This window comes from Penicillium canescens, assembly GCF_028828765.1.
Source record: "Penicillium canescens strain IBT 15451 chromosome Unknown utg000010l_segment0_segment0, whole genome shotgun sequence".
Taxonomy (NCBI): Eukaryota; Fungi; Ascomycota; class Eurotiomycetes; order Eurotiales; family Aspergillaceae; genus Penicillium; species Penicillium canescens.
Genome location: NW_026703972.1, coordinates 2,292,493 through 2,316,047, shown reverse-complemented (window position 1 = coordinate 2,316,047; position 23,555 = coordinate 2,292,493). Strand labels below are relative to the sequence as shown.

The 23,555-nt window shown below is 45.9% G+C and overlaps 8 protein-coding genes across 8 annotated transcripts; 4 read left to right on the top strand and 4 right to left on the bottom strand.

Moving 5' to 3' along the window:
• Nucleotides 1–3,230: 3,230 nt before the first annotated feature.
• On the top strand, nt 3,231–4,711 carry N7446_012448 (uncharacterized protein; the record flags this gene model as incomplete). The annotated part of the gene is made up of 2 exons (XM_058521190.1): nt 3,231–3,456; nt 3,543–4,711. The coding sequence occupies 2 exons, from the start codon at nt 3,231–3,233 to the stop codon at nt 4,709–4,711; spliced, it is 1,395 nt and encodes a 464-aa protein (XP_058366556.1).
• A 1,164-nt stretch (nt 4,712–5,875) lies between these two features.
• Nucleotides 5,876–6,259, top strand: N7446_012447 (hotdog fold domain-containing protein; the record flags this gene model as incomplete). The annotated part of the gene is made up of 1 exon (XM_058521189.1): nt 5,876–6,259. One exon carries the CDS (start codon nt 5,876–5,878, stop codon nt 6,257–6,259), a length of 384 nt encoding a protein of 127 aa, XP_058366555.1.
• Nucleotides 6,260–8,786: 2,527 nt separating this feature from the next.
• N7446_012446 (uncharacterized protein) lies at nt 8,787–9,418 on the top strand (the record flags this gene model as incomplete). Its single annotated transcript, XM_058521188.1, has 2 exons — nt 8,787–8,820; nt 8,970–9,418. 2 exons carry the CDS (start codon nt 8,787–8,789, stop codon nt 9,416–9,418), a joined length of 483 nt encoding a protein of 160 aa, XP_058366554.1.
• A 1,957-nt stretch (nt 9,419–11,375) lies between these two features.
• N7446_012445 (uncharacterized protein) lies at nt 11,376–11,967 on the bottom strand (the record flags this gene model as incomplete). The annotated part of the gene is made up of 2 exons (XM_058521187.1): nt 11,376–11,789; nt 11,842–11,967. The coding sequence occupies 2 exons, from the start codon at nt 11,965–11,967 to the stop codon at nt 11,376–11,378; spliced, it is 540 nt and encodes a 179-aa protein (XP_058366553.1).
• A 1,143-nt stretch (nt 11,968–13,110) lies between these two features.
• N7446_012444 (uncharacterized protein) lies at nt 13,111–13,402 on the bottom strand (the record flags this gene model as incomplete). The annotated part of the gene is made up of 2 exons (XM_058521186.1): nt 13,111–13,233; nt 13,307–13,402. The coding sequence occupies 2 exons, from the start codon at nt 13,400–13,402 to the stop codon at nt 13,111–13,113; spliced, it is 219 nt and encodes a 72-aa protein (XP_058366552.1).
• A 277-nt stretch (nt 13,403–13,679) lies between these two features.
• N7446_012443 (uncharacterized protein) lies at nt 13,680–14,018 on the bottom strand (the record flags this gene model as incomplete). The annotated part of the gene is made up of 1 exon (XM_058521185.1): nt 13,680–14,018. The coding sequence occupies one exon, from the start codon at nt 14,016–14,018 to the stop codon at nt 13,680–13,682; it is 339 nt and encodes a 112-aa protein (XP_058366551.1).
• Nucleotides 14,019–14,821: 803 nt separating this feature from the next.
• N7446_012442 (uncharacterized protein) lies at nt 14,822–15,598 on the top strand (the record flags this gene model as incomplete). Its single annotated transcript, XM_058521184.1, has 3 exons — nt 14,822–14,921; nt 14,980–15,215; nt 15,263–15,598. The coding sequence occupies 3 exons, from the start codon at nt 14,822–14,824 to the stop codon at nt 15,596–15,598; spliced, it is 672 nt and encodes a 223-aa protein (XP_058366550.1).
• Nucleotides 15,599–16,061: 463 nt separating this feature from the next.
• On the bottom strand, nt 16,062–17,203 carry N7446_012441 (uncharacterized protein; the record flags this gene model as incomplete). Its single annotated transcript, XM_058521183.1, has 3 exons — nt 16,062–16,405; nt 16,466–16,565; nt 16,640–17,203. 3 exons carry the CDS (start codon nt 17,201–17,203, stop codon nt 16,062–16,064), a joined length of 1,008 nt encoding a protein of 335 aa, XP_058366549.1.
• Nucleotides 17,204–23,555: the final 6,352 nt, after the last annotated feature.

The window sequence follows — 23,555 nt, the reverse complement described above, 5'->3', positions numbered from 1 at the left end:
GTGGCCATTTTGGCTGAGCGAGGTATATACATGTATGGTTGGATGAGCCGCTCCTTTTTCCTTTTATTCGGTGGTATTCCCTGGTGACAATACTGCACTGTAGCTGTAAACAAGCAGGTGCATTGTATCTTTGGGGAAAGGGGGAACGCGTTCGGTCAGTATGCAGCTGCAAGGTGTTTTGCGGGTTTAGAAGTCTTTTCATGATCCCATCATGGAGTGCTGTCATGACCGAGTTATAGCAATTCACCACTTTGATTACGGGATAGCTTGGTAGACTCCGGAAACTGCACAGCTCGCCGACCTCATTTGCCAGCACCGTAATGCTCAATTTCTTAGCCACTAACCTGATAAGTTCGGATTTTTATTAATGTGGCGTTACTTAACCAGACTCTGTCTTAGTGACTAAGTACTATTCAATCACGAGGAATAGCATACTCTTTTATTAGTGTTTCTATTTTCGCTACTCATACTCTCTTGCTGAGGCTGTTACAGAAAACAGTAGTCTTTAAAAAGCCGGTGACTTCAATGCCATAATCCAACGCAGGCTTAGCAACCCTTCTTTTCTTCCCAAACCAAATACAAGAGAATTCTCTCGGAGCAAATAGCCGTACGCCAACGTGCAGTTAAGTACTGGAAAAACAATGTAAATTTTCAAATAATCTCCCTTGACTGCTATTCAAAAGTTAGTCGGTCGACTAATATGTCAATGTGGCAACCATATAATGGAGCCTGCACGCGAAATTGAAGAGACTTGCAATTGTGTTCTAGCTTCTACTTTACAGCATTACACCGAATAATGTCAATTTGTTAGAGCACTGATCGCTTTAATCCTAGCATTCTATTTGACGTGCGATGGTTCTCAGAACTGAAAGAGAAATTTGGCCTAGGCTATAGTTCGCCCGGATGAAAGAAAAACTTGTCCTTCGCAAGTACTCTTTCTTTGGCATAAGTTATGATCATCTCGTCCGGGGAAATTCCAACCTCTTGAAAGCCTCTCGCCGTCATTTGTCTTTTGTAAGATGGCCAAGTGGCTATCATCGCGTGAATTCTAGCAGCATATTCTTCAGGATGCCTGAAGCGAAGCTCATCGTTAATGCCTTTAAAAGCCTTCTCCATTTTTAAATGCGACTCGTAGCTAAAAGATCCTTGTTTTGCTAGGTTTGTCATCATATTCAGAGCGTTGTTCATCTCCGTTTGTGGATCTGGGGTGATGCCGTGACCTGTTTTTATACGCTTTCTCGGCAGGGTAATATTGCCGCCGCTTTTCGCAGCATCAGCCACTCCATCTGGTGTCTCCAACCGGGGAGTAGCACCCGCTGTTTTGGAATCTTCGTGTGTGAAGTCATTCTGGGCAGGGCTTTGCGTGCCGCATTTTGGGCGATTGGAGTTCAAAGGCTTGCTCCTTTTCTGTAGTTCTCTCTCTTTCCATTCTGTGTATCTCGTAATTTGCAATACGTATGCTTGTTGGGTTTTTTCTTGAACCGCAGCTTTTCTTTTTGACGGTGCCATACGGCAAACCGCACTTCTTGGCATCCAGCTTTCTTTGCCGCAAAACAGTGTGAGATCTCCTTCACATATATTGTCCCATTTGATCAAAGCACAAACACCCTTTTTGGGATCAATTTTACACGAGTGATACTCGCTTGCTTTGTTAAGTGGTATAGCAACACCGATGATACCTTGGATATTTGAATCAGTATAACGGCGACCTAAGTGCGTTTCGTCACGAATGTCAAGAATGGAGTCAATGTTACTGCAGACTGGCCGAATCTGCTTGATTTGCTCGCTATTTTGCAATTCTGTTTTTTGCATCCAATATTGGCACATTTCTTTAGGGCCGTGGCGATAAATTAGGTAAATCCGCCCTCTAAAACAATACCGAGCGACAGCCACTCGTTCTGCTTCTTCAGTATGATTTTTCTGGTATTGCTGCGAGCCCTTTGCAATGCTTATTCGTCTCGCGTTGTTGAGAATACCTGCTTCTGATTTGAACAAACGGACATTGCCGCTTAACCCAGTATGAAATTCCTTTTTGTCCGCTTCCTCATTATCTTTAGCCGCAACACCAGGGCACCGCTTCGCCGGCTGTATATCGGCCGCTATCCCAGGAGGCTCCACGCTTTCCATCGCTCCAGACGCGTTCATTTTCTCTGAATCGGTTAGCCTAATGCCATCGAGACTCAACTTGTCGAGCGCGGTAATTAGAGCATCCATTGCTCTCTTTCAAATCCCCCTTTTCTCTTGTGGCCCGCTTAGTGCTTTATGGTAACTGATTTGCTTCTTCTTTTCCTCTTCGCACTCCCTCCTTTCTAAGCCAGCTTCAGCTCAGCAGGAATCTGTGGAGACAATATGCCGATTCCGATGTACTTAAATTATTGAGGTCTACGCAGGTGGTCAGACAGATTGGTTACCACATGCGTCCGTAGTCAGATCTGCATTCAATGGGGGAAATGGTTCTTGCGCGTTCAACCGAAAGGATTGAAGTCGCTTTTTATACTGCCCTCTCCTGGGCCGCCTCAACCGATTTCAATGAAAACAGAATTTTCAGTGTCATTCAGTGAAAAAGGCGTGTAGAGATCGTAAAGAATTGTGAGTGACTTGAAGTCACAAAGGTGGCAGATAAATGGACCGTTCAATTTGACTCTGCTTAACTGATGAAAGATTTAAAAAGACTAAATAACCAATGCAATATTTGTGCTGGCTGGAATATTGCAATCCTAAGTGAAGCCATATTGGCTGCAAGCTCAATCCCTGTGTCTTCGTATTCATAGAGCCCTATGCCATACGGAATGGCGTTCGGGAACGAGTAACATTGAAGGCAATAGGAACTTTTACGCGTTACACTATGGCTGCATACGTTTGTTCTATGAGCCTTTTAGGTATATCAATCTTGTGTAATTTCAGTCTAAAAAGCACGCAATCAGTACGGTTGCGAGGCTATATTGAGGGCTTAGGTGCAAAACTGCTCATGCCTCAGATTTAAGCTTATTCTCGTTTCAGAAAGCAAGAGATCTCCTTCCTATATTATAAATAGTGTGTATTTGTATCTACTGATTGCATGTTTCGAAGAATAAAGCGTTTATACCATAGAAGCCAAAGCTCACCCAATGCCTATAGAAAATGACACCGCCGACGGTACGAGGGGTCCGGCTCCGGTACCTGGAAACCCAGGCAGGCCGTTAAGGCAGACGTTGGCAAGAGAAGAGACAGTGAAAAACAGGCGTGATGAAATGCATAAAAAGGAAGAGAAGCTAGAAAAGCTCTTGAACAAAGCAAATAAACGGCCTGCGGATGAAAGGATGATTGACAACCTTCGCAAGGAGCTGAATCATTATACCTCTAGTGATGCTAAACAATCTGATCATGCGCAAGCCGTCCCTGTCGCAGGTGGTGAAGTACCAGACATTGAGCGAGCCAAAAAAAACGCCCCGCACAGCCTGAACCAGGGCACGCTGAGTCAGTAGCGGATGTTGAAATGCCCGGCAATGCTCCAATATCACCAAATGCAAACGTGGACTCCACAACCAAAACACGTTATCCAGAATCCGGCGCTGAGGACAACGAACGCGAGCCGAATCTACCAGCACATACAGAGTCTTCAACGTCATCCTCTGCAAAACAGGGAACAGACGCAGGTAGTCCGCAAGGCAAAACAAGAGCGGCGATTCAATCGATAACGTTTCAACATATGAAAGATGAAGGAGTAGATATTGTTGAAGAAGGATACCTCCAGCTAGGACCCCGCATCTGGATGGTCCGCGGCTATGGTTTCCCTCACGGGGCCAAGTACGAAATGGAAGCGATTCAATGTGATAGTGATTGGCAAAGACTGGATGAACTTCCACGATTGTCCAGTACCGAAAAGCGACTATCCATTCTGAAAAATGAAAACGGAAGACGGCAATACACTATCGACAATATTGAACGTATTGACGCCGTGACCGTTTTACCTTATGGGCGCCGCAAAGGGAAGAGAAGAAATCATGATAATGAAACCAAACCCAAAAAACCCAGGTTTCGGTTGACTCTTGTTCAAGTCAAGTGGAAGAATATCCTTGAGGAACACGTCAAGAAGTTTAAAGAGGGTAGAACTTGGGAGCCGAGATCTGAGCTTCTGGGCATGGTGGGCCGCAAGTGCCAAGCACAACTAGATCGCGACATCTTTGAGATGTGCCGAACACAGGACAAGCGAAATGCCTCATGGCTGAAGGAAAAAAAACTGTCTCATCTAGAAAGGCCTGATACTCCTTTACCGGGGAAAGTTGAATGGATTTCGGGCCGAGAAGAGTCTCGCAAGGAAGCTGCCCGAATCAGAACCGCCCGACAGAAATCTCCCAAAGCAAAGAGATCAGAACTGGATCCGCAAAGAGCGAATCGTGAACGCACCGGTAAAATGCACAAAGAAAGAAAAGGAAAAGAAAAGCATATCCCTCCCAGCAAACGCTCGACGGGAACTGATAATGACCCAGGCCCCCCTGAGGAATCAGAGGTATCAGGCGAGTCAGAGGATTCAGAGCAGTCCGAGGAGGAAGATGAAAACGTCTTTAGTTATGAATCCTATCTAGCTACCACCATGGCGCACGAAGGAATTAACGATAAACTTCTTCAAACTGACGAAAAGGAGTATAACAGGAGGATAAGAAAAGTCAGAAAGGACTACCCTCGCTTCAAAGAGACAATGGAAGCTCAAGGTTACCGAGAATCGAAATAGGAAATCTCTCGCAATCCTACCATTCCATGCTAACGGAAAGATGATCGCTGGCGACATCAACTGTATATCGTTTTCTTGTATGTCATATTTGCTGCATAATCTTTTTCAGTGTATTGAAGCCTATTTTTATCATACAAGAGCTCTTCAGACTGCGTGATGTTCAAGTTCTAGAAATAACATGGCTACGTTTTATAACATTATCATGAGAAACACGTATCTCAATGATAGAATTAAATGTAAATATTTGGCGCTCAAACGGTCATACGATACCCTACTGGCGCATCTGTCCGGTCGGAGAATTTACCACAGATATTAGTGGAGGTCAAACATTTATTTTGAAAAACTAATTCTACAGTATCATGCCAGAGTATACTACATGTATAGCTCTCAATTGGCGTGAACCGGAAACAATTTGTTGAAATCTTCATGTCATCTTTACGGAGTGGAGTGTCTTTGGAGGTGGGGCGCTCGATGTAATAAGAAATGGTATGAATTGCAGGATAACTCGGCCATCCGAACCATTATTGCTGTTGACTCCATTAATTATGCAATCCTGCAATCCGGTTATTCTATAGAATTTTCCTTGATGCTTTTTACTTCATCCATGACAATAGTAGCTCTGAGAAAATAGAAATAGACAAATCTCTCCGTTTAGTCTCCGGTTAAATTACTTTTCAAAATATAGTGCAGTCGAATAACCAGCAGATACTTGTACGTGAGGTTGATGATCGTCCAATGTACACTGGGCGGATCCTTCATACTATTGTGTATCTCGGAATCTGCCCTAACCAAGTGCCACTATTGTTCAATTCGTCGATCGTAGGTCGCTCAACTTGAGCTGAAATAATAAAAGCCCTACCCAGGGATCTTTAAATCAGGGTACAGCCAATTTATGTATGGCTCCTTTATTCTATCCTCGGGAACTTCCATCATTATCTTGCGTTTTTCGAGAATACACCGCAGGCATGTACCAGTCTTCTTGTGTTACACTCTTCTCGCGGTTGTTTCGCGGACATCGATCGCTAGCCCAACTCCTTCAAATTCCACCCCTTGGTTCATGCAGTGGATCACAGGTTGTAAGTGATACCAGGGCACATTTGTATAGTAACATGCTAATCGTTGTGCCTGCAGCAGCATTCTATCATAGACCCTTCTGATCAACTGATGCGTTCCCTATTCCGTGGATACCGTCCTATTTTCAAGCCTCATTATCTGGGGTGGGAGGCAGAATCACTGCTGCGCCTGACTCCTTCCCAGCAAATGTGCTACTACGATGGCAAATTGTTTGGTGGGTACATTGCCTGCCTGATGGACCGTATTCTCGCAGATTGTTGTAGACGTGACGAACCAGCCTTCACTGCCTACCTGAATACATCGTTCATTCAGTCTGTTCCACCGTCAGCACCAATTCTTCTCCGTGCATGGCCGGACAAAGTCGACGGTCGCAAGATTTATCTCAAAGGGTCTATACAAATCCCCGCAGAGGCACCTCATGAATGGGTCGATGCTATTCGGACAGACGCGCTCTTCATCAGGCGAAAACCCTGAATTTGGAGTGGAACGTGCGGGCCCTCCTTGCAGCACGAGTTGTGGCTGGGAAAAGTGGCTTCTTACGTCATCTTTGTTTTTCTGGACAAAGCTTAGATGTTCATTCGTTTGTGATTGGCTGTAGTCACATGCAGTTAGTTATCTGTGTATTGCTCAGCTCAATACTTAACTATTCCAATAAGCAGATAAGCTCTCTTGGTGATATTATTTCTGAAAGTACTGTACAAACATCTTGCTAGCCTTAGATGAACCTTACTGGGCGGGCAGTACTGAAATAAGACTTGGGAAATTTTATTGCCCATCAAGTACACAACCATTTCTGACATGGTCACTTCTCTAAAGCGTGATTTTGCTCCACTCAGTTCGGCAAATCTTGCTCAGTTGCTACCTTCTGGTTCTATAGCTATAGTACTATACCTCCGTACCCCCTAAATGCACGGTCAATATTCGAGTGGGAAGTAGATTGATCTGCACTATGCTTTTGCCATCCCTTGTGCAAAAGCTTTTTGAGGGCAATTTCCTCACCCGTTTCTGCACACGTGGAGAACACAACACCAAGAATTTGATTGCATCGGCCCTGCCAAATTCACACCGAGCCTGAAATTGGCTATTTAATTGCAGAAAAATGAACATTTTAATTTATGTCGCGATTTTGCAGTTCAGGGTAAAATCCCACTACAATCCACAGAAGCCCAAGCCAAACTGAGCTTATCTCGTACAAATGAAAAAGCCTGCCCACTAATACCTAAGCTTATATGAACTCCGTTGATCCCCCCTGCTCCTTAACATGCTCTTGTCAGTAGGGCACATGATATGCCTCCAGTCACATCTAGGATCCACGCCTGGTTCGCTCGGATTTCCATTCCTGACAAATACGGACTTTGTGTTGCCGGTCTCCTGTTAACTTGGCTCGTCTACTGGCTTGGAAGACGATGCAGCTGTTGGGTCCTCAGGGTGCATCGAGTAGTCTCTTGGAGGCGGCTATTCCAATCGCCAGCGCCGCACATCCTGCGGTGGCTCGATATATTGTCATGGTTACAATTTTCGGTTATCACTGTTCTAGTTTCTGCCAATGTTGTAGCTGTCAGCCTTTGGGCGCATTCGTTTGCGGAAGTGCAGAAAAGGGCGGGCTCCCTAGCTGTCATCCACCTTTTGACACTCTGCAGCGGATTCACCTTCAGCCTCCCCGCCGATATTTGTAATATTGACCGTGAGACGCTGGCGTGGCTTCACCGGTGGTTTGGACGTATATGTGTGCTTCACTGTCTGCTTCATGGGTCAGTCATTGTCAGTGTCGCTCGGAAGTCTGCCCCCAAGTCTGCGTCGTATGTGGTTCCTTTGTTAGTAGGTACTCCTTCGGATAGTCCAAGCATTATGTTCTCCTTTTTACTCGCCCTCTCTTGCCCCGAGCTTTCTGGCTGACAAAGTCCAGGCTACATTTAGTCTCCTTCTCATCGTACCGTCAACGCACGCTGCAATTCTTCGACGTTACTTACAGCTTGCGTTAAAATTCCACTACATGTTGGCAGCCATCGCCATGATTACCCTAGTTTACCATCTGGTAGATCGGGCATCAGTCTACCGCTGGGTTCTGCTCGGTGGAGTCTGTCTCTGGCTTGCCTTGAGCGGAGCAGTGTTCATCAAAACTATGTGGAGCCAAAGATTATGGCGAAGCGCAAGGCATGATGCTGTGGCAAGATCATGCAATGGGCTTTTGTGGCTCGATATTTCGGTCCCAGCCCACTGGGGATCCGTCCGGGTCAGTATGTGCAGCTGTGGTTGCCACATTCAAAAATGCCATCATTTTTGCAGCTCCCGCTCTTTTATGTTGTATACTGGGAGAATACGAAACTGAATGAAAGCAGTATCAGGGGACGCGATTCCAGTGGGAAAGTGCAAACCGTTCGTACTTTGCACTTAGTAACTCGACCTCGACCAGGAGTCACCGCTAGGCTCGCCCAGGACATATACTTTGCCCAAAACAAATTAAAACCCCCTCAGTCTTCTATCAGCTTCCCTGTTCATGTGCTGGGGCCGTTTGGTCGCCCGGACCGATTTGACGAATATGGGACCGTCTTGTTTGTCGTCGAAGATATCGGGCTATTCCGTGCTTTATCTTACATTCGGCAACTAGTGCTGGGTAGCCGCGAGCGGACAAACAAGATAAGAAAATTGGAGGTCCTTTGGCAAGTGGATCAAGACGAAAGAAGCAATCTTGGTAAGCATGTTTATCGGTTTTTTCGGTAACCCCACATGTCTTTCTACTAACTTAAGGACTACAGCTCAGCAAGACTGGGTTCGTAGTCGGATCCAGCACATCCTCAGGCTCGACAATCGTGACCGGGGGGTTCCATGTATGGCTGCGCTCTCACGTTTGTACATTGCTGTGCTTACAATGGTACAGATCTTAAATTTCCGAATTTATTGCCTTGGCCCCCCGCCGAGTGACATGTCCCTTTACCCCAACAGCACTCGCATTCAGTATTATTTCAAACCGATCAGGCCAAGGGAAGAGTTAACAAGCTACATGGAAAATCAAAGCGGGAAGATGGTTGTTACGGGTAGGTGTATTCCAAAACGCTTGCCTCTCCTTTCCTCATTTCTGGTATGCCTGTGGGGTTTTTTTTTTGTTTTTTTTTTTTTTTTTAAAAAAAAAAATTTCAAAGGATATTCCTTTTTACGTTTACATGGCTAACACATTCGGCATCAGTATGTGCTGGCCCATTCGTTCGTGAGGCAGTGGTAAACACCGTTCGTCCAAGAACGAGCGAGGATCTGCGGTTGTTCAGTCTCTATTTAGAGCCTTCGTTTGAATGGCTAAATGAACTTTCCACCCAAGCTCCAGAGTGCTCCGGCCAGACGAGAGCTCACGAAGGGCATCGGGATTTATCTGATTGCGCCTCTGTGATTTCTGGAAGCACACTTACTCCTGAAAGTCCAAAGAGCGAAGATGAGAAGAGGCGCAACCGAAAGTTCACCGGTGATGATGCGGAGTACGATGAAACATCCGATTTTGCCTCTGTGCTTTCTGGGGGCACGCGTACTCCTGAAAGTAACGATGAAAGTTGGCGCAAGCAGAGGATTGCCGAAGGCGCTCCAACGGGGTTAAGATACACAAAGGGTTCAAAGAAATCTACAGGAGAGCGCTATGCTGTATAATAGAGCCTCAGGTATTCAACCCGCTAGATTAGAAATTAGTCCAGTGTTTTTATAAGAAATTCTCTTTCGTTGCCACACAACCCCGTCGGCTTTCGTTGGTGAACACTCGTGAGCCGTCGAAAGCAACACTAACACTGCAGCTGTTTCGACTGGGACCAGTGCCCGGTCACAACGTTGACAATTAAGCCTACCAACGCTGCTTAGTCGGTTTTTTTAGATGAGCTACAGAGCTGTGGTATATCAAGTCGATCCCACCCGCTACATTTAAGGAATTTGTGTGTACTTCCCTCGCAATCCTCACCAAACCCCTCCCCCGCCCTGGTTAAGAGAACTTTTCGACATGGACTTGATTCACCTAGATTCTTCTCGAAAATCTTGTTAATTTTTGGGTCCAGAAAGCCAGGAAATTTGGTGATATGCTCTATAAGGGCCAATGTAAGCAGAATCAACAGTGTAAGTCTGAATTAAACGATTCTCAAAGCTGTTAGGCAGCAACATCGTATCTGCTAATACGCGTTCAATGGCCTTGGTAATACGTTTATAGTAAGCATATGGAACCTTTTTCCTATTAACATAGAACCTGAACGGTTGTTTAATTACCCTGAAATTGTCAGTGACGTCTAATTGGAGGAATGACAAAACAGGTGAAGATGTTCCCGTAGTACCTATCTAATAGCAATCAGAAGGCCTGGAAAGCGCTGGCGCATGGGCAAGGGCGGTTCTTCTAGTAACGTATAAAGCCACACCCGGCGTGTTTCCCTCATAGCTTCCGCATTCTACTTATCAACAGTCAGAGGCAACAAACCTAGCCACCAAAATATCCATCTTCGTCACTCAAGTGGGTCATCAGTGAGAGTGAAAAGCGATTCAAATTAACAGCGATCTAGCAATCCCACAATTTGTGCCAAAGATATAGATGAGGAAATTCTCCACAAACGCCCAATAGAGTCCAGACTACATACCGAGAAACTATACCATAAGACCAAAGCTGCTTTGTGTGTTTCATTGAGAGTGCTAGCCCTATTGGCCATATTATGTGGCTCTGTGTCAGCTGCACTCGTGGGTGGGGGTCACCTTCCTCTTTCCGGCGGCTGGACAGACAGGAAGCTCGAATCTTGAAGAGAAAGGCTAATGTTTACAGTGACGCAGCAAATGTTTTAACACCCTTGGACAGACCGCTTTTGAGACCGCCTATTGTAAAACAAAGAGCAAGTTAATGTTAACTTACTTTTTAAACATTCTTGTTTCAGTAGGTGTTTTTTATAGAAGGTATGATCCTATTCAATACACAAAGGCCAAGTGCTTTGTTAAGAAACAAGTTAAAGGATGTTGAAAATTCCAATTTTTGACCGGCAGAATCTAAAAAAATCAGAGGGGTGTTAAAACATTTGCTGCGTCACTGTACATGTAAATATTCATACACGTCCACTTATTCATCGGTATAGCTCTAGATATAGCCTAATGAGTTCAACTTTCGTATTAATTCTTATACATGCTTATATCACCGATTGCGAAAGCCTTTCGAATAGTGCACAACTTATGTACAGCTTCGCCTGTGCCTCACACGTGGCTCCTGAGCGCTGAAGGGGCATGATCACTACACTCTGACTCCATAATACTTACACTAAGCTTCTCTGGTATAAGGCAGTGAGATGGAACAATCTTGAGCTTTTAGGACTAGGATATAATAGTTGGGTTCAGGAGTCCTCGCACGTCGTGGTGTGATGGTTTATCCTGCGAACCTATCTAGTTATGGCCGGGACGGAATGCCACATAATACTTTCACGTTTCTAGGCAGCAACCTGTAGTCCCGCTCGATGTTTCCTTTTGTGTACTGCCGATCCTAGGGCAGTTTGCGGGTTCTAATTATCGACTGTATATTGCCACATAAACAGTCGTATCCCGAAATTGAAACCATCTCGTATTCAATACAGTCGATAAGCTTAGATAAGACAGTTTAAGGGCCCCCCTCATTCACTCTGCTAGCTGCCTCATACATCGGTTCTGAACTGCAGCCCTCTGAGTCCACTAAGAGGCTACCGATGCCACTGCTGAGTTTGTCAAAGGCTTGTCCAAAATAGGCCAGTTCCTCTTCCTGTTCGGCGTATCGAACTTTCAATAATTCACTCTCTTGGCATAACTGGAGATTTGCCGTGCGGAGTTCCCCATTCGCCTTCTCAAGACGTTGGCTCTCAGACTTTCTTGCAACGTAAGACTCATACAGCCGTCGGTAAAGCCTCACTATTTGTGCAGCCTGGTGCGCGAGTTGGGGGTCGTCTTGATTCAGTCGCTTTAGCTCTTCGACGAGTGGTTGGAATGGTTCAGCGGCCAAGGCGTGTGCCTCGTCCGGGGGCAAATGCAGTTGTGGGAGCTTGCGGCTAAGGTTAGTGTGCAGCTGCATGGGGGATGCAATCGTTGCTTACCGGCTGCTGACCCAGATCCTGCATCGCTGGATATTCTGGGAGCCCATTTATGTAACCCGGCGGGACGCTTCCTCTACCTTGGTCTTGCTCAACTTTCGCTTCATGCTCATTGGGAAGACCATCCATTGTGAGCGTTTGCTGCTTCGTAGTAAGGTCCAGGACTTTGGCATGAGAAAGTCTTTATACCAAGTGACCGAGCCGAGCTTTGAAGAGCAACAGAACCAGTCGCGGCGTGCCATGTTTCTGAGGTGTGTCTGGTGTTTGCTTGGTACATTGCACCCATCCAGATAGAGAGGGAATCCCCATCTTATTGTCTGCCCATGGTTCACGCGTTCAACATGTAACAACAGTTACTTATTAGAGGGGTCGGATTTATGACAAAGGTCTGCGGGCAAACTGGATACTGCTTTGCACGTGAAGTTTCATGGCCTCGTTCCCATCCTCATGTTGAGTGGTATGTTGATGAAGAGTGAGCCAAGATTTTTGATGGGTTTTAATTCGATTGTAGGTTCCTTTTTGGCGAGGCTTCAACGCGACCGCATTTATGTTGTTATTTTGTCTATCTTCCTATGTCTAGCTAGGATACGTTAATCCGGATGAACTTTTTTACCCGCGCTGATATCTCTCACATCTGCACGGACCATCCATATATTCGCCTCATCAATCAGCAAGAAGAGAGACACGAAATATGCTATGCTTACGAAGGCTCTACGATGGCTGTAGCATCTAGATTTTGTACTTCACATATAAAGAAAAGGAAAAAGAATCCACATGCTCTAGTCTTTGCGGTAGTGGTGGAAGCGTAGATGTGCTTATCTTTTGCGATGCTATTGTTGTTATTTACAATGGTCTGAGAAGCACTATGCATGAGCAATGGGCAGTGAAACGAGATGATTTAAGTCTGCCTCCCAAAAGGAGGCTTCTCTATAGCTATTTATAATGGTGAAGTACACCTGCTGAGGGTATTCCTGCACATGGCATGATTAATGCCGGCAGCATTTTCCCGAAAACCAACGCATCGTATGACCCTCCGAGTTCGGAGCTTGATGCATTCAACCAAGTGCTCTGAAGCTTTCTTTGCGGGCTTCAGATCACAACAGCTATCACGAAATATATTTCAAGGTTGATTGATGACACCCACCCAATGCGCGTCTTTCTGGAATTCTGACGTTTGATTTCCAGTGCTGAATTCAATACCATAGTGTAATAATATTTGATCAAAATTGAGTTTTCTGATGTTGCCAGTTTAGCGTACACTGTTAGGCCCACCTATTCCCTTTGCTCTGATATTCTGCCCTCGGGGGTGGGGGAATATATTCCTTTCTGGCGACCGCTGGCTAGGGCCGAAGGAAAGACTTGCTCGGCGCTGCCCTCGAGCTCATATATGCTATTCTGGTGTGTTGGTTATGATCAGCTTCTCGCCGCGGAATTAGAAAACCCTTCAGGGACAGAAGGTTTGACTTACTTGAATGATCTCCCCGTAGCTGATAATAATATCTTGGTCTGGGATTGCCGCAACCAAGACACCGAAGCCTAGGACGGATAGACGCAGGGTAAACATTACGTGATGATTTCTTGATAGCAAGAAGGCTCAGGAGGGAGAAGCAGGTCTTTATCTACTCTACCAGCCCGCTGTAGATAAACGAATCCCCCAAGTGGATCAATGTGCTCTTTCTATCGGGTTTTTGCAATTCCTACATTATACACTAGGCTATGTGTAACTCGGATGTAAGGGGAAATGTCCGTATTGATTGAGTTACCTACATAACCGCTTTCGTAGAACACTTGGTTATAACAACAACCCAATCGTGGCATATTGATTACACGTCTTAGTCCCCCTAGACCTTACACTTGCGTTTCCGCTTCTGTGTCTCATTAGACTCAACCGGTGGACATTGGTGAGACGCTCTGGGGCGCAGACGTTGGAGCCAGGCTTGCCGAATCGCCTCATTAGTAACGGCCTGGTCTTGCTTTTCCTTATCGTCCTTCTGGCCGAGGATTTCGGGAGGAGTCCACCACGCGGACTCAAGCCCCGAAGACTGCTGCTGATGCAGTCGTAGTGTAATATGGCTGCGTTTACGTGATGGGCTGATGGGGATATCTCCCGTGGCTCTCTCCGCCAACCGGCGCGAATGACCAAGAACTCTTTTCTTCCTCGTGGTCGATGTAGATCGCATCTTGGGCGGATGGCCCAGTAGGCTGGGTCTCTCCGGAGAAATGGCTCTATTCTGGCGCAGCCGCCCGGGAGAGATATGCGCCATCTATGCTGAAGTTATGCTGGAGAAGATGAATGATTCTGGCAAACCCCATGCCGGCCATCAGCGGATTCTCAGAGTATTTATCTTGTCGGAAAGAGCTACTATGAGCCGGCCCTTTCCCTCAATTACAAATTCGCCCTTTCGAGACAATGGAAGTCGCCCTCAGGTTTGACAAGAGCCATTCCAACAATCCACCCTTTGTCCGACTCCAATTCTGAAACACCAGAAAGACTGGGCCTGTATCTCCGTGGAAGTACCATAGTTGCCGCTAGCCTCGTTTCGAGATCTGAGGTCCGGTAATTGTCATCCGATTCCAATTAGCAACGGAAAAAGAATCATGATTTACTAGGTTTTGCACTACAGTAATATGCATTACGTTTTCCTTAATGAGATATTTTAATTGCGTATATAAAACGGTCAAATACAGCTGCGGGAAAAACCACCCCATGGCTACTGCAGCCATAGGTGAGAGCATGGGCATCCAACAATGATTCACCAAACACGCATGGAGCAACAGAAATGCGGGAGATTCCGAGTCCCAACTCGCCTTAGCCTTGGTCTGTGGCGCCTGCAAATGTGGTTATTCTGGCATTTAAACAGAGGTGGTTATGAGCCCCATGCTGGAGGGTGCGAAGAAACTTTAATACAAGGGTATCGACAATAACGTTAATAGCGAAGTGTATAGATAGATACGCATACAGCCCACGCTTTGTTATAGACCAATGATTATCAGTCAGGAAGGAATCCAAATGACACTCACAAGCAACGAGAAACGTGCTCTGTCCAGGCAGCAATGCCGGGAAGCTCTAGCGGCTCACATTCGTACGATGCCCAAACATAGAACGCATCAGAACCGATTGGCAACTAACGGCATAGTTAGATGAGCGATTAGGTCTAACTGTCGCACCGAGTCGGGTCCGATTACAGCCCTCTGCAGCAGACGGCTACGCATGGTCGGTTTCAAATTCTCAAAACCATCTATTGAAAACAAATTTAAGCAATGGCACGGTTGGCTTCTATCAGGACATACGTGATGCACTTGGGTGTTCGATGGAAGCTGTTAGTCCGCAGACATTGCGAGATTTTGACGCAGGCTCTGAGAAGATGAGCGCCGAGGTGAGCCACCCATGTTTGTGGAGTGCCAAAATGCTGAAAGATCAAAGCGCCCGTCCCCACCGAAGCTTTCAAAGCCACCCGAGACAGATTCTGGGGGTGGCTCTTTCACAGTCACTATTCAACGACTGGAAAACGCAAATAAGGAACTTGCAGCTGAACTTGTACGTGCCAAAGCCTGCTCGGAGGATTTGCTCAAGGAAAAGCTGGAATTGGAGGTAAAGTATCGAGAGATTGACGGGGAACTCGACGCTAGCCGGCGTTTAGTAAAACAGCTGGAGAGCGAGCTGGTTCGCGTGGGCATGGGTGTTATGGAAGCTATGAAGATATTGCAAGACCACCAGCTTCCAGAAGGAAGCCAATCATGCGTACAAGAAGAGAAGTAGGTTTCCATCAGTTGTGCTGCTGCCTTTTCTTTACTGTACCAGGCGACTTTCTATTTACCCATTTTTGAAGTCAAGGTTGCAATTGTTTTGGCGAGCTATCCTAGTATGCGTAATAAAGCCTCAGATTTACCATTGCAAGCAAGCCCTCTTTCTGTATACGCTTTTACTGTAGCATGTTGTCGCATTATTGTAGCATAATATAAGTTGAAGTTTCTGTATCGTATGTATAGTAGTCATGTCCCCAAAATAGATATGTGCATTGAGGTCGTAACTGGCCTCTATGTCGGGTTGCTATGGCACATATTTCTTGTCCACTTCGACGAGACCATAAATGCTTTGGAGACAAGAGGTAGCGCCAGTGAGCAGCAACACTATCAAAAGACAAGAGCTATGGTTATTCTCCTAAACTAGCCCCTCATCTCATAAAGTGTAATATATGAAAAGACAGGAAGCGAGCTTCGCTTCACCTGCGTGCCGGAAAGTTGATATCGTAGTGCGAGGTCTTGTTTACGATATTCACCATAAGCTTCAGTTCTGCCTCACCTTTCAAGGAAGCAAAAAAGCCATCCTGGTTGCTCAGCTTTGATCTTAACAATAGGTCAGGCCGACTTACCAGCATCAGTTCGTCCAGTTCGACCGTATCCAGCCTGTGCGGGAGATTCCGAGCCTCTGCGCTCCACGGAAAATCAGGGTCGAATTTCTCGTTCTTTTTCATTAATCTTTTAACAATCTCCGACAATGCGGTCAACTTCAGCGTAGCCGCATTCATGTCCTCAGGATCGATGCGGCAGCTACGTTCCACGCCAGCTAATGAGATGCGGTGGGGTTAGAGACTGCGATGGGTTCGCTGTGCATTCACTGACTCACCGATCCTGACCCCACCAGACCCCGTAAACAAGACCTCATCGTTGGTGAGTGTGGCAAGTGCTCTATCGCAATCGCGGAGATACCTGATTCCGATAAGGATCTACAGAGGGTCAAAATTGGTGTCGAAGTGGGCTTGTCTCTCCAAGAGCGACAGAAACGGGTAGGTAGACATACTGGCCACACGATCGAGGCAATCTCGGTTTCCTTTAGGGTGTACTTGGATCCCAGGACCTGGGACAGTGAGCATTCAACCGGCTCCCACACCAGGAACGAGTGATCCTCATGTTGGTAATAACACAGGAGACGTGGGAAACTGCGGTAAGAGAGGTCGTTGACAGTCTTTACCAAAGACTGTATTGAGGCTGGCTCCGCCCTGAGCTGTTGAATGTGGACCAGCTCCATTTTGTCCTCTCTATTCTGGGCCAGAAAAATTCCCTTTCGCGGGAAGATTTCAATGCCTTTAATATACACCGACCAAGGATCTCCGCTCAATGGCTGGAGACTGGAAGTTGGTGTTTCTGAAATTCGCTTTCGCTTCCGAAATGTGACTAACGGCTTGGTCGGGGATTTGGCTTTGGGGAGGGTGGTTGGGTTGGACTTGGTGAGGGTGGTCGGAGCAGCCGCTTCTTTCGTCCGCTCTGCAGGTGCGGTGGACACACTATCATTGACACCGGAATTGGCTATCGCAGGAAAAAATATCGTTTCCGGCCGAGTGACCTTGGTGCGATTGGCATCCATTGTGGCAAATTTCGTCGAAACGCTGGGAGAGGATCCGTTTGGGAGATGATTGGGTGGTTAATTGATTTAAGGAACGTAGGGTTATATTCCTAGCCTGAGTGCACGGTTCTGCTATATGTGTTCTGCGCTTATTGATAGCTGATGCATTTGAATCAAAGGCCACGAAACGTTATCAATAAGTACGTTGCAACGACTGTTTATTTGGCAGTTCACAAAAGGATGATTCCCCGCTCTGTACTATTGCTTCGGTTTCTAGCGACCGAGGACTGATGACTGGGACGCCGATAGGGCAAGCTATCAGTCAACCACGACTTAGCTGATGTTGATGGCCACAAAAGATATCTTTTGCCACTCTCTATAAAACCCTTTTCACCTTTTTTTTTTTTTTTTTTTTTTTTTTTTTTGTTTTGCGGTTGAAGCACGTTAGAACTGAACATTGGCCGTTTAAACTACTTGGTTGTCACAGATACAAGACGTGGTAAAGCGAGAACAAGATAGTGTTCATCTACACTCTTCGTATGCCCCTTGTCTCTTTGGGCATAGTTTGATGTAATTATGGAAACGAAACGGTGTCTTTTGATCAACTTGAGTGCTGTCGAACTTGGTTGTCAAGTGTAATGTTGCTACACAAAGATACAAAAACATGATGATCACACTGAAAGAATAGTGCCGTGCGATCAGGACCAACTCACACGACGACGTGCATCGGTCAAATTCTGTATACTCAAGAAGCGTTCTAGACCATGCATCTTCCACGGCCATCAAACCAAAATACGTAAATTAACATGTACAAAGAAACACAGTACAGCAGGGTTCAATTTTTAACTTCAGTGAGGTCGTGAATTGGTGGTGGCCAATGGAGAAATTAATTCGTAACGTTTGATTATTTTATGCTGGGTGCAATCGGTGGGTACCTGAAGTGGTTGACCTCTTTAAACAATGGACGTGGTCAAATGTGGAATGTGGTTGCCAGTTGCAGTGGAGCCATCCTTAGGTCACCTCTGGACAGATGTGCAAAAAGCGGGTATTGGGGGCGCAGCAAATCATGGTCATGTTTGGAAGGATAACCGGTCAAACGGCGATGTAAATTTGTTTAGTGTAGAGTAGACCGATTAATTTTTCTCCTTTTACCCTTTTCTTTTTTTTTAGCCCCATGGAATGAGTTTAGTCGTCTTGTTTGGGTGGTGAAAATGAGCTGCAACTCTTTTCCACACTTTGCGGGCGTGTAAAATGAAGCTGGGCAGTTAGGTGAGTCCTGATGGTCCGTAGGAATTGATTCACCCACGTTTGTCATATCCTCATGTGCTCCTCTGATACCCTCACATAACGTACGTGTTCTCACGTGCCGCTGTTTATTTTTGTTTTTTTGTTATGATCTCACATTGTGCAAACACAGGATGACACCCTGGCAAATTCTTCCTCCTCTTCTTTCTTTCTCCTGTATTTCGTCTGGTGCTAGAGAGAAGAGTGTCTTTGGCTTTGGCCGAAAATCTCCTGCTCATTAGTCTCACACAACTTGCAGAGCTCCCTTGAACACAATACTGGTGATTGTGACTGTCTTTGTCGCGTCGGCTTTCTTCCAGACTCAATCGGAGTACAAGATGGATCGAAGTCAGTTTCACCTCTTACTCACAGACATTCTTTCTCGAACCATCTCTAGAAACACACTACGCCTATTACAGCCACTCTGCCCCTGACCCCTGCTCTTGGCAGTATTCCAGTACACTTGTAAATAACAGCATGCAACTAATTTTTGTATTAGAACTGTACGGTCTTCAGGGTGTCTAGATCGATCTTTCTGCAAACAAGCCAAAGAGAATGTCATTCCCACGAATTTATATTATCTAGGGTATCATATCTAGGATCTTCGTTTCCCGTGCCAGCAATGTCCCATAATTAGATAACCGAGCCCGATGAGTTAGGCCAAGTGTTTGCTTCTTCTTGATTAAGCAATATAGTAGCAAATTGGTGGATTCGGCAACGCCAGCTGAAGCGTTCTAGGTGAAAGCAACATTACTGTAGCAGTAAGTTAGATGCGATAGTAATACAAGTATTTAAATCGACCTTACTTGATTACTGTACATGTACATATATGCACTGTAGATATATTAGCTAACCAAATAGTGCTTTATTCAAAGAATTCCACGACGACTCTCTCATGAAATCCAACGGTCTTGAAATCAATATCACATGATGAATAGATCAAATCAAAACCACCATCAGTATCATCATCGTAATCATCAATTCTCAAATCAACTGATTTCAGCGATAGTAATGCATAACTGGCGCGAGCCAAGTGGCCAAGAAGATCCATCCTGAGAGGCTCTCGCAAATTAAGATCCAACTCTTCAAGACAATCAGGCAGTACCGCGTCGCTAGATAAGAGATTTTGATCCACCGACAGATATCTTAAGGAGGAGAAGCTTGTGAGTGGACCAAGGTACTGATCAGAGTCGACATCCTTGGTGGCCATATGCTCATCATACTCCCAAGCAAAATAATCATCATCACAACGAATTTTCAAGCTGAGACTCTCAAGGCTGTCTCTAGAAGAGTGAAGAGCCTGGGTGATCTGGGATGCAGTGAAGTGCGTCCCCTTTCGAAATCTATAAATTGCAGGTCGAGTATATGCGAAAGACCGCAGATATGGGCAGTTCTCGAGAAGTTCGTGGATAGCTTCGTAGTTTAAATGACTCTCCGTAATACTGATGTGGCGGAGGTTCAGTCTACCAGGTAACTCGAGAGCCTTGTCCTGGTAGAGGCCATGTAAACACATTGACAATAACGCTGGACTAAGCATGAACGGCCGCAATTGGCATATCGTATTTCTTTTTGAGCAGCGGCTAAAATCTCCGCCTGCAAACTCCTGAAGACATGGGAATACGGCATTCTGAAGTGATTTCAAAGTATGTTTGTCAACTGGAACGGCAAGAGTGCAAATATTTGGGGCTACAGCGAGTATTGGATCGAGTAGGCAAGCAATTTTGCCGTTGTCAGGGATATCATGTGGAAAGTAGGTGATTTCGATGATGCGGATCGCTCCATAAAGAGACGGTTTTTCTTTGAGAGCATTCCCAAACGCTTCTAGCCGGCTCAATGTAGTTTTGAGGTCAATACTTGATTGAAATTTCCTGAAAAGGAGGGGTTGCGTCCAGACTCGAAAACACTGGGAGACGCAACAAAGTGATTTAAGAGCGGGGTAATCGAGAGTATGGAGTATTATTGATATGATATCAAATGGTAGCGATCCTATTGTGGTCATTTCGTCGAAACGCGCAACCCTGGTGGTTGTAGAAAGGAATGTGAGGCAGGAAACAATGAGATCTCCCGTCCAGAAAGAGAGAAAGAAATGACAACGCAGTTCCAAAAAGTGCTCATGAGTCGTACGGCTTTATGAGGGGTGAAATGATTTCGTGTTCCTGAAAGGTGCGGGATTATAAATAATAAAAACTGCCAGTGCTGAAAGGCGGTGGGTGAAGTGGAAACTAAATCAGTCTCGCTGTGCAAGGCTGTAGGCATCCATTAAGTGATGCTTCGAGTGGATGAATGCTCGTCTCCACATCTATTTACACATCGTCAGATCCACCATCAGGTGACCCCGGGTTGAACATGCTCTCGGGAAAGTTCTAGAGCTTCGTATCCGTTCCAACATGTTCGGTCCACATCCTACTCCTAGGAGTTGCATTCTACCTGCGAGGGTTTCACGTATACATAGAGGTGGATAATGTTTCGAGATGAACAATCGATATTAAGAACAACTATAGTTGACTCTAGATACAAGACGTAGCGCGAGGAAGCAAAAGAAAGGTAGCTTCCTCGCGTTCAGGGGAACCCATGTACACCATGTGGGTCCCGTGCGGATCATATCTCCATCCGTTCCGCATGCTTCATCTATATCCTTGACACTACTCTGACAGAACTAGACCCGCATCCTAGGAAGAAGGTGGGTAAATGGCAATCGAAGGAATCCAGAGTGTAGGCTCTTAGAAGAATCAGGCACTTAAATGCCTTGTTGAACATGCTCCTGGTAACGTTCTAGACCTTCGTATCCGTCCCAGCCCGTCTGGACTATTTTCTACTCCTAGGAGTTGCATCCTACCCATAATGACTCCTGGGAGCGCTTTTAATTGCTCCTAGGAGGCTTATTTCTATATGCTCGTTCCTAGAAGCCAAACATGCCCTTACATTGCACTCTCAGGAGCGTCAACCCTTGGTGTGACGGTTCATGGATGCTTGGGTTCACCACCACGCCATCTGGCCAAAAGCCACAATGTTTGGTCAGCGACCAAACACCCAAGCTACTATATATATGCTTGATTTCTGGCATAGAGTTGTTCCTAGGAATGTAAGTGTTTGTCTGTCGTTCCACATCCGCTGATAGCTTTCTTCACAATGGTACATAGATACGGGGCAAAGGCCTTTCCATCTATAGATTTAAAAGGAAGAAAAAGGAAGATGCCCTCGTTGGTCTTATATAATATCGAATATCACAAGCAACGTTTGTAGCGATCACTTTTTCAGGTGAGACAACAAGGGTAAAGCCGAACCATCATTGATACAGTTGAAGGTGCCTTTGAACAGCATTTACTCCTTATTGAACGGAACTATATCCCCTATCTATAAAGAGAGTTTACTGCCGCTTCACAATTGCTCTCTTACTCTCTTACGCATGCGCCTCTTGGAAAGCCTTCTTCAGCCAGAATATGACAACGATACTTTCTGAGCAGACCAAAATGTCTTTTATTAGCGCGATAGGTGATCCCCGGCTTCATCCGCAGTGTATCTGGGTTAGTGATGATGGGCGAGTATGCCCCAATGACGTTTCGATGGACAGTCGCAACCTCGCTAGCACCGAGCTACTTGCCTTGGAGGATAAGATTTCTAGACCCACTCGGAAGAACATCACAAGGATTGCCAGTTTTCTATTGTGTGAAGATTGCAAGGTTCACGAGATCCAATGTCCAGAAATCGTTCGACGGCTCGGTGAAAAGTATCAACAGCCACGCCGCTCATTGTTCCCTTATGACAGTCGTCTATACCTCTACAGTATCAGGGAAAACTGGGTTTCTCCAGCAAGGCATACAACGAGATCTTTTGAGCCCCGAACGAGCAGATGATGATAGCTGGGAAGGGTGGGATGACTTTGAATGAATGATATGCTGTACAATAGCTCAGGGAAGTAAAATAAATTTCATGCCCAGAACAAAGGGATTTGACGTTGTGCTTCAAACAGTGAAAGCATGGACTTGGTTGACTAGACCTTCGATGACTAGGAAAGCCCCTATAAATGCGAGGCCACGTAATGTACTGCTAAGAATACTGCAAAAACTACTGCATCAGTCTCATGTAGCTCCAAAGCTACCCCTCTAGAAACAATGCATTTTTACTGTCCACATTCACCGAAAAGAGCACATCGTCATTCGTTCCAAGTCAAGGAGCCAGGCCCTTCGTAAACGCTACAGCAAGTCAGGTCTCCTCTTCGCAGTCGGATAATGCATCAAGCGAGGACGGAGATTTGATTTGAAACTGAGATCTTTCAGTTCCAATCCCCAGAATATGCATTATATGAGACTTACACCGGGCGATGACGCGCAAGAACCCCTCGTGCTTCCGTCTTCGGTAAATGGGCCGCCGTCCAAAGCAGATGCGAGCAACAACTTTCTCGCTGAACCGGGCCTGGGCTTGATTTCTTCTGTCGGTTGAAATAGCGGATGTCCTTCCAAAGCCATATGTAACCGGAAAGCGAGGATTTGCGTGCCAAGTATGAGTTTCTGGTCCAGCATGATGAGATTGAATAGGGGCGGTTCTTTGCGAATGAGAAGATGCAGAACTAAGTTGGGGGCAAAGCTGACTCTTATATTCTGCGGATACCGCTGGCTGCGTCATGAAGATTGACGCCGTACGGACATTGCTGCGACTACTCTCACGTCATCTGTACTCAGGGTTGGTCGATGTTCCCAGGAACAAGCTTGGTGAAAAGCATCTGTTCATCGCTGTCTTTTTAAGCCAGGGCTTGCGGTATTTGCATGCCGAAACCAGCTGGCCTAGAAGGTCACCAAGCATGAGGTCTACTGTACCTGGGAGCAGCAGAGGAGACGCAATGACTACTCGTGAGTTGCAGAGTGCCAACGTGCGAATGTGGTTTTTGCCTGGGTTGAGCATACAATCAATTGGTTTGAATTTTGCCTGGGTTAAAATCAAGACGGGAATCGCCTTTGTGGGCAACTTACATCGGCCCTAAGATCTAGTGCAATATACCAACACAACGGGAAGATTATCTGAAACGGCCGGTGCCGCATCTTCCATGTCTGACAGAAGGTGGGGATATTGAAATTGAAAGGGGAGGGAGCTC